We start from the raw sequence: 8605 nt of genomic DNA, 5'->3' as shown, positions 1-8605 counted from the left end.
CATGGGCATCAGTCCCCACATGTGCTTTTGAATTTTCTCCCATCCCCAAGGATGAGCTCCCCGGACCACCAAGGCATGCTGCTTATTTTTGGTGATAAAAAGGGGGACAGTGTCTCACACGTAATGCTGACTGCTTCAATATACACAGCCCTGCCCCCACTCTTAAATCAGTGTACAGAGTGTGTGGCGTTCTTCATGCAAGACCCATGGTTTTAGCTAGGCCTAAAAACAATTAAGTGTCATTGCTACAGATAAGCCTCAACCTGCTAGCCCCACAAAATGCACACCAGGCCTGAACACTGTACGGGCTCTACAATACAGGAACTCTCAGAATTCACAGGTTCCACACACAGGATGGCAGCAGGAATTTGCCAGTTAGTGTTTCACAGGAAAGGATTAGGATATTGCTGGAGAGGGATGGAAAACTAGTCTGAAAAATTAAGTTAAGAGCTACTGAAGAATATACCGAGCACGGCACCTACCGTAGGGCCCATACGATGGAACAGCTGCATCAGAAACCAGTAGCCAAAGCAAGGGAGAAAAAGAGAGAGAAAGGAGAAAAAAGAAAAAAAAAAAAGAGACAGAAAGATGGGAAATAACAGGCTGAACAAGCAAGTTATTCTCAGACCCGCCACCAAAACACCCCCACAATGCTGGGTAGCAATTTAACCATTCATTTAACGCATGCAGACTGTATGTTTGCGGGAGAGCAGGACTCCTCATTTCCAACCCAAAGTCCCCTATTGTTGGAGTGACCTGTCCTGCCAGAGCCTCTAGGCTTGCTGGGATGGAATGATCATGCCATCTGCACACGATGCAGATCCCATCTCCAAAGGGAAGGAAACCATACCCCACACTGGTACAGCGGTGGGCACAAGAATATCCTCTCTTCACTGGCCAGCTTCCAAATCCCTCTGCTGATGCACTTCATCTTCCCATGAGTTGGTCTGATCCCTCTGTTTCTGAATGCCAATGCAGGAAGATCCCACACCCTCGTGCCTAGGACACACACTTCCATCTCCCTCAGTTTTAGGGAAAACAGGGCTGCTTCAGACCCCTTCCCTGACTCCCTTGTGTCTGCTGCACAACCTGAACATGTGGCGTTCCCCCATGGAGACAGAGGAAAGAGGCTACTATGCCACTCTCTGACAGGGAGACTAATTCTTACAGCTCTGAAGTCTCCAGCCAGCTGTCCTGGGTGGAGTACTGAGGAACTGAAAAAGAAACACTGGAAAAAAAAAAAATCAAACGAGGCTCTGACCTGTAAGGTTTTTGCACACTGAAATTGTGCAACTGTAACTGGGGAGAGGACACTTTCCTGAGTACACCCTGATTGGGAGTTTAGGACCCAATAAACCAGCTTAGGGTACTGACTGTCCCCCTTCTTGCCAACTGGGGGTTCTTGCCAACTGGGGGTTCTTGCCAACAAAAATATACGCACACCCGCCCCAGAATGGCTGGCGCCTGTACCTTGTGCATCAAGACGCTTGTCTGCATAGACCTTATAGGTGAAGGCATGGCGCAGGGCGAGGGCTGCGAAGAACATCTCCACACAGATGATGAAGTCCTGATAGCCAGCAGCCACAGTACCTTCACCCACAGACACATTGGCAGAGTGGATCTTGGGAATGGCACCACACTTCTCAAGAATAGCCAGCAGCATCCCTGAGCAGGGCAGCAGATTCAAACACAAGTGAGGAAAAACAAAGCCCGCCCTCAATTCCCCACAGAACGATCATGGCCAATTGTGCACATACCCAGGCAAACTTGTTTAACAAAACAACTGTTACACAAGGAAGTTAGCCAGGTGCGCCCATCCACCCTGTTTGGTTGTACAAAGGGAAAATAGCAACTTGTGACATTAAATAGCAACAGATTTGAACACAGATATGAACATTTTTTCTAATCACAGCATATTTACACCAGCCCATGAATTCAGTTTTCTACTTTCTCTGCAGCATTTCTATGCATCTTGCCCTGATCCTGTGGGGGTTTTGCAGCCACATGTTTTAGCTGATGTGCCACTTAGCAGAAGGGCATATGAACTTGTGACTGAAGAGTTGTTGATAATCTTTAAGAGACACACGTGATTTCAGGTTTGTCACTTTAAGCAATACAACCGTAGGATGCAAATAAACTCCTGCCAGTTGCATCTTGTCATCGGCAGAGCTACCCATGGCTACCTATGAAACAAGCAGCTGGTTTGCCAGGCAGGTGTATGTTGAAGACACCAGGGGAGGAACAAAGATGACTGAGGAGAGCACTTTTCCCGGGACAAGCAAAACAAACTCATGAGTACTCAACACTTGTTCCACCAGCTTTTACGTCCCCAGAGCTCTTCTACTGCATGCTAGAGAAAGGAGGTGCCTCACCTTGCCAGAAGGACAGGAAGATGACAGACTTCACCATGAAGAACTTGAGAACAGGGCTATAGGGGCTGAGCAGCTCGCGTGTAGCAAAGTAGAAAAGGAAGAGGGCGTAGAGCGCCAGGCTGACTGAAATATTGTAGATGATCGTCACGTAGAGGTAGCCACTGGTGACACTGAAGTGAGAAGAAATGTGAACCCCATGAAGCTCATAAATATCCTTCACCCCTTGCCTTTTGGATACAAGGGTACAATGTTTCTCTCCCCTCCAACATCCCCACAGATCAGCTGAGGTAACATGAAAGCCATTGGCACAGCTCTCACATGTCTTCTTTCCCCTCCACATCACCCTCCCTCTTCTCAGGAAACTCATGGAGTGTGCTTTTCTCCACACGTGCCCTTTCCCCACCAGGAACACGTGCAGTTACTCAGAACCTAGGGCAGCCAGGCCCTTTCCTTCACAAGCACATGGGGTATCAGGAGTGTGAAATAGTGATAGAAATGTAGCCGTGTTAGTTTGGGGTAGCAGAAGCAAAATGCAGGAGTGTGAAAAACTTTCTTGCTGGAGAAAACCCATGACAGTTTGCTTACTCGAAGTCACCGTCCCGGTACTTGCCAAAGGCCTGGAGGATGACAGTGCTGATCGCCATGAGGGGCTTCACCACACAGAACTGCAAAGTGGCCTAAGGGAAATGAGAGAAGAGGAAAGAGATGGGGAAGGAGAGAGAACTAGTGCAATATACATACACCAGGCTTTGATTCAGAGGCAACCAATATCAGGCATCACCCTCAGAGCAGTTCCAACAGCAGAGCGTGGTTTCAGCCCTAACAAGGACACTGGTGCCACCATTCCTTCCCTGCAGTACTGCCGGAGTAGAAGGTGAGAGAGATGCAGATTGTGTGAAGCCATCTGGTTTCCCATCCTCTGCCACAAGAGCCTAAGCTCACCTGCTTGCGCACGGAAAGTCTGTTCAGGAGCTAGGTTACTATGGAGGTAGGGAGACAAGACAATCCACCCTGTACTTTAAATCAAGGTCTTTAACTTGAGCCTAATGTTCCATGATCAAGTCCAGTGAGGATTGCCTGAGAAACACTGGATCAGATAAAAAGCATATTTCCAGGTGATAATTGCACATGATCCTAACCTGTGACCTGGTACACACACTTCTGTGTGCTGAACAGAACATTATGGAGTTGTGTCTTGGGGAACGGGGGAGGCAAAGGGGCTGCTTGCAATAAAGGTGGTCACCTTAGGTGGGATAAAGGAGGAAGTCACTCTGGATTCGTCTTAGAAAGGGATATCTTGGCCAATGAAACTGCATAAGATGACAAGTGCTGTCTAAATGTTTAGCTAGGTGAGATCAGCTCTGCTTTCACTCGCAGGAGCACTGGAGTCAGCTGGGAAGGGAGAATTCCCCAGCAGGCTTTCTGGAACTTGACAGCAGTTCTGTCTGCTCCATCAGCAGGTGCCTCAGTGCTGCCTCATAAGCTCCGCCCCCATAAAATTCCCTCCCACCCCAAACCACATCAGAAAGAAACATTTCACTTCCAGAGAGAGACAGAGCTGAACTCCAAAGGCTCAGAGGGGGTATGAAAAGCAAAGATCCTAATACTTTCTTGTGTGTCTCGCTAAAGCAGATCAGGCAAGAGTTCTGCAAGGTGCTGACCCATGCTCAGCGGAAGAGGGGGGGACAGAAGGAAAGCAAAAAAATCAAAGGGAAGGTTGCTTTCGATAACATGCAATTTGCTAGTGGTCATAAGACTTCAAGGAGATAAAAAAACCCCAGCACAAGCCAGCGGGTGAGTCATCAAAATGAGAACTGGAAAAGGTCAAGCTAATTGGTAAACAACAACTCTCAGCTTCCTCTCCCCACTACTCCAGGGATTGTTTAACTATTTCCCTGCAACACAAACCACACACTTTTGTTTTTAGGCATTTCCTGGGGAAGCAAGCATGAAGAGATATGGGAAACGCACTGTGGGCGCATGACCCAGACATCACAAAGGTCACAAGTCGGGAAAGAACCTCTACATGATGCCCTGTTGTGGAGACAACTGTCTGCCCATACTTTTAGACCACACCCAGGACCGTGGCCTCTGAGGACGTGCCTACAGTACAACAGAAAACCCGCAGCACCAAGACGCAGAGGCCAGGTCAAATGACTTGGACTAATGGGACTCAGGCTGCAGGACTAAAAATTACAGTGCAAATATCTGGGCTCAGGCTGGAGCCTAGGCTCTGAAATCCCTCAAGAGGGGAAGGGTCCGAGAGCCTGGGATCCAGCCCAAATGTCTAAACCACAGCTTTTAGCCGCCCCAATTAGAGGCAGCTGACCTGGGCCTGCTGCACCTATCCCACAAAGTCTTTTATTGCAGCGTAGACATATTCTGCCTGCCCAAGATATACATGGCCAATACAGACGGATACAGCAGATGCCTACTTGAGAACAGCCCTGTACATGAGCAGAGAAGGGAAGGACAGTTGTGGCGCTGAAGAGGCCTTCAGCTCTAACAAGGCTGACAAGAACTGAAAGGGTGACAGCCCCCACCGATAAGCGTAGAGTGGGACTGAGATGGCAAGGTGTTCCTTTAAGCAGGTTTCTCAGCTGTCATCATGAAGATCAGGTGGCCCTGGAAGTTCTCCTGATCATCAGTGCTGGAATCCCAAGGAGGTCCCAGAGGCTGTGCTTGGTGCCAAAGATTGCTGACAGCAGTTGAATGTCGGCCCAATTTTTACAGAGTGAGAGGAAAGTGCCTCAAATCCCTCTGGCAGGCTAGAAAGCAATGCTAGCAGTTTGCAAAGGGCAGACTCATCTGGAAGAACAGTCATCACAATGCAGGAAAGCAAGAGAGTCTAGAAAAATACTTGAGACAACGTTGTCAAACCCTCAGCTCACTTGATTGATTTGTGGACCAGCACAACACACTGAGTCTGCAGAATTCCAGCTTTCATTGCCAAAAATAAAAGTTTCTAGTCCTCATGGCTGAGAAGGAAACCTTCCCACTATGAACTGAGTGTTACCCACCTCACGACTCTGCAGACAACAGCTCTAAAGAAGGCGTGAACTACCCCTAGGCCCCATTAATCTCACGTGAACTACCCCTAGGCCCCATTAATCTCACGTGAACTACCCCTAGGCCCCATTAATCTCACGTGAACTACCCCTAGGCCCCATTAATCTCACGTTACTTGAAAGCCAATCGACAACACTTTAACTGTCAACATGAGCTATTTCATTGCTCAGAATGTTAATGGAGGGAATGGAGAATGGGGTGGGAGTGGAGCACAGGTAAGGAAGGAATTAGGAGTTGCTTATGGAAGGAAATACACATGGAAGAAAGGAGATACACAAAAGGCTGGAAAGAGGGAGAGAAACCAATAAAGGAGGATGGGGAAGGGAGAAAGTGCCATGGTCTTAAAGGTCACTTTGATGCTCAGGGAGGAATACTGAATGCAGTAATCAGGCTATTTTCACTCTTGATCTTAATACAAACTTTTCATTCAGATCAGATGGTGCTCTGGTGAGATGTAAGGGCTGCAAATGGGCCTAATCTCATAGGGAGACCTGAAGACCATAGTTAACTTTTTTTCAGAGAATGGAAGCAACACTCCACCTAACCAAATCTGATTCCATCACTATCACCAGAAGGATCCTGTATGTCAATTTCAGCAACTTAGCAAATCTCCACCTTTATTGCTACCTCCTGGCAGCCAGCTGTGACAGCCTCCAGGACTCCATGACTGAACACACGACGGATTTGTTGTCATTCAGATTTCTCTCTCTTCCTGACATATCCACTTCAGCACGCACACCCCTGGAGTGAGCAATATGCTGGAGAAGTTCCTCCTGCAAAGTGCTGTGTCACAAAGATCAGACTCCATACTCCCACTCTGAACCACACAGGCAAAGCTGGGGAACTCAAGAGACACTTGCACAACTATTGGGGGTTTCTGGAACTCAAGAAGGCATGAAGTTCTCATAGAGGATCTAGGTGCTGCCCATCCGGGAGGGGAAGTGGAAACAAGCATCAGTTCTCAGGGACCCCCAAGGTTTCCAATAGATACTGCAGAGAAGACAGGTCATTCCCCTTGCTAAAAGACTTTCTAGTTTTTGGGTGGGCAGAGCAATATGGCATACCTGCTTCAACGCTGTTACAACACTAACAGATTTAGTCTCTCTCACCAACCTTCCTGCCTTTCTCAGCTCAATCTAATAAACCCATTGACCAAAGGATGCCCCAAAGGATGGTCCAGAGGAGCCTTCATCTCAAACTCCATGGGCACAGCATTACTGCCTCTTCTCCTGCTTCTTGCACACAGCCTGGGTTTCCTCAACTCATACCTGTTTGCAGAACCTCAGGAATCCGATGGAATATGTCTTCCCCCACAGGCAGCAAGTCCCATACATGCAACTGGATCTGAAAATGCAACAGAGGAAGACAGTCAGAGAATGAGGAGTCAGAGAGCAGAGCTCAGGATATAGCAAGCAGTGAGATGAAGGCTCTTGCCTGCCCACGTCCTCTCAATGAAAAATATGATTCTTGCTTTCCCCAGGTCCAGTTAGTCAAGGTCATAGAGACAAAAGCCTTCAGAGATGCAGACAAGAACAGAGGTATGGTTTTGTACTTCTATTGCTGCCCTCCAAAACTGGTTTTTGGGAGGGAAGTTGTTGGCTAGCATGGTATGGCACCAAAAAAGGAGAGCAGGCAGTCACACACAGCATGGGCTAGAGAAAGAAAGCATACACTGGGGGAAGAAAAGAAGAAAGCACAGGGAAGCCAAGTGAACATGAAAGCTATACATAGGCTCAGTTCATATGCGAGGATTTGGATGGCCTCATCCAGTTTGAGCCCTTTGTGCAATGAATGAGGTGGTATCATCCAGTTCCAGGATACACTTGTTGCACCACACAGTTCCCAGTGGCAGGGGTTAAGATAAATCCTGTGATATAGAAGCTCCCAGTGAAGGCTGGGAGAGAGTGCACTGTAAAAAGACGGAGTACTCACTCGATAGATTTCCCTCTGATCTCAGACATGATAGAGCTCTCCCCACCAAGGTACTCATAGCAGAGGCTGAGGAAGTTGTAGATTACAAAGGCTGCAGAGACAGATTCACCTGATTAAAATCATGACCCCCCCACACTGAACAGGGACAAGCAGCTGGGGCACAGGAGAGAAGCAAAACTAGCAGCAATGAAAATCTGTGCAGCACCTTTCATTCGAAGGAGTCCCAGATTGTCATTTAACTGTTGGTGGTGGTGGGGGGGGGGGGGTGCGCCCTGTAAAAACAATCTATGGTGAAACCCAGCCATGCATCAAGACTAATGCCCCTACCCATGGCCCTCTTTAGAAGGGATCTTTAACACCAGCACTCTAGTCAAGGCCTCTGCTTTACATCTCATCAGTAAGGTGCCACTCCCGGAGTGTCACCAATTCCTAGCAATATTCTGGGCCATTAGCCTAGCACCCACTCAGATGGAAGTGCATCCCTAATGAATCGTCCATCTTTCTTCTTTCCACATTCTCCGTTCCCCTTTGATGTTTCTAAACCAAGTACAAATGATGCCCTACGTTGGTTAGCTTAGGACAGCTGATGAGCAAACAGTCTCTCTTACACAATCTGACTGTGCCAACTCCCCACCTGCCCCCGATACACACAAAGAAATGGAGGGGTGGTCTGACGACTGACATTTTACGGTGATCATCGTTCATGGTAATCTTTAGAACCTGCAGTCTATTATTCTCCCCAGAAAGTTGTTACATTTTCGCTAGCTGGCAGCAAAGTAAAGGCTTTCCATCACCCACCAGGACCTGAAGGGGCAATCGCTCCTTCTTCCAGACCACCCATTCTATGAGAAAGGCTCAAGACTCACCTCCATTGACACCTACAGCATATTGACAGCAAAGCAAGTGGCTGGGGCAGCACCTGCCTCTTCCTCACCACAAGACTCCACCTCTCTCTGACCTTGCCCCCTCTTCCTACCTCCTCCCCGCCTCCCAGGTGCAGGCCAGAAGACAGACCCAGGTAGCATGCTGGCTATTTGCAAGCAGTAAGAGCCTCCCAGGTGGCTTCAGGGTCGGCAAAGCCCTCCTGGCCACGGGGAAGCAGCAACTGTGTGTGTGTTGGGGGGGGTGCCAAGTGTCACAGAGCCGGGGCTAGGGATGTGAACGACTAGTCAACTATCCAAGACTATCAGATAGTCAACACGCTAGTTGACTAGTTGTCCCGTCCCCCCACC

At 48.4% G+C, this 8605-nt stretch overlaps 1 protein-coding gene across 8 annotated transcripts in view; it reads right to left on the bottom strand.

The window, feature by feature from the left end:
• The window catches only part of TMEM184B (transmembrane protein 184B), a 57048-nt gene that overhangs the window by 4181 nt on the left and 44262 nt on the right, over positions 1 to 8605 (bottom strand). For 7 of the 8 annotated variants that reach the window (XM_075936989.1, XM_075937008.1, XM_075937002.1 and 4 more), the window contains 6 exons: positions 7374 to 7464; positions 6710 to 6785; positions 2958 to 3049; positions 2373 to 2542; positions 1471 to 1665; positions 483 to 506 (listed from right to left, as the gene is read on the bottom strand). In XM_075936989.1, the coding sequence (XP_075793104.1) occupies positions 483 to 506; positions 1471 to 1665; positions 2373 to 2542; positions 2958 to 3049; positions 6710 to 6785; positions 7374 to 7464 (648 nt within the window). The remainder of the gene's footprint in view (positions 1 to 482; positions 507 to 1470; positions 1666 to 2372; positions 2543 to 2957; positions 3050 to 6709; positions 6786 to 7373; positions 7465 to 8605) is intronic. The other variant, XM_075937028.1, reaches the window with a different exon arrangement.

This window comes from Pelodiscus sinensis, chromosome 1 (genome assembly GCF_049634645.1).
Source record: "Pelodiscus sinensis isolate JC-2024 chromosome 1, ASM4963464v1, whole genome shotgun sequence".
Classification (NCBI taxonomy): domain Eukaryota; kingdom Metazoa; phylum Chordata; order Testudines; family Trionychidae; genus Pelodiscus; species Pelodiscus sinensis.
This window is presented reverse-complemented; position numbering and strand designations above follow the sequence as displayed.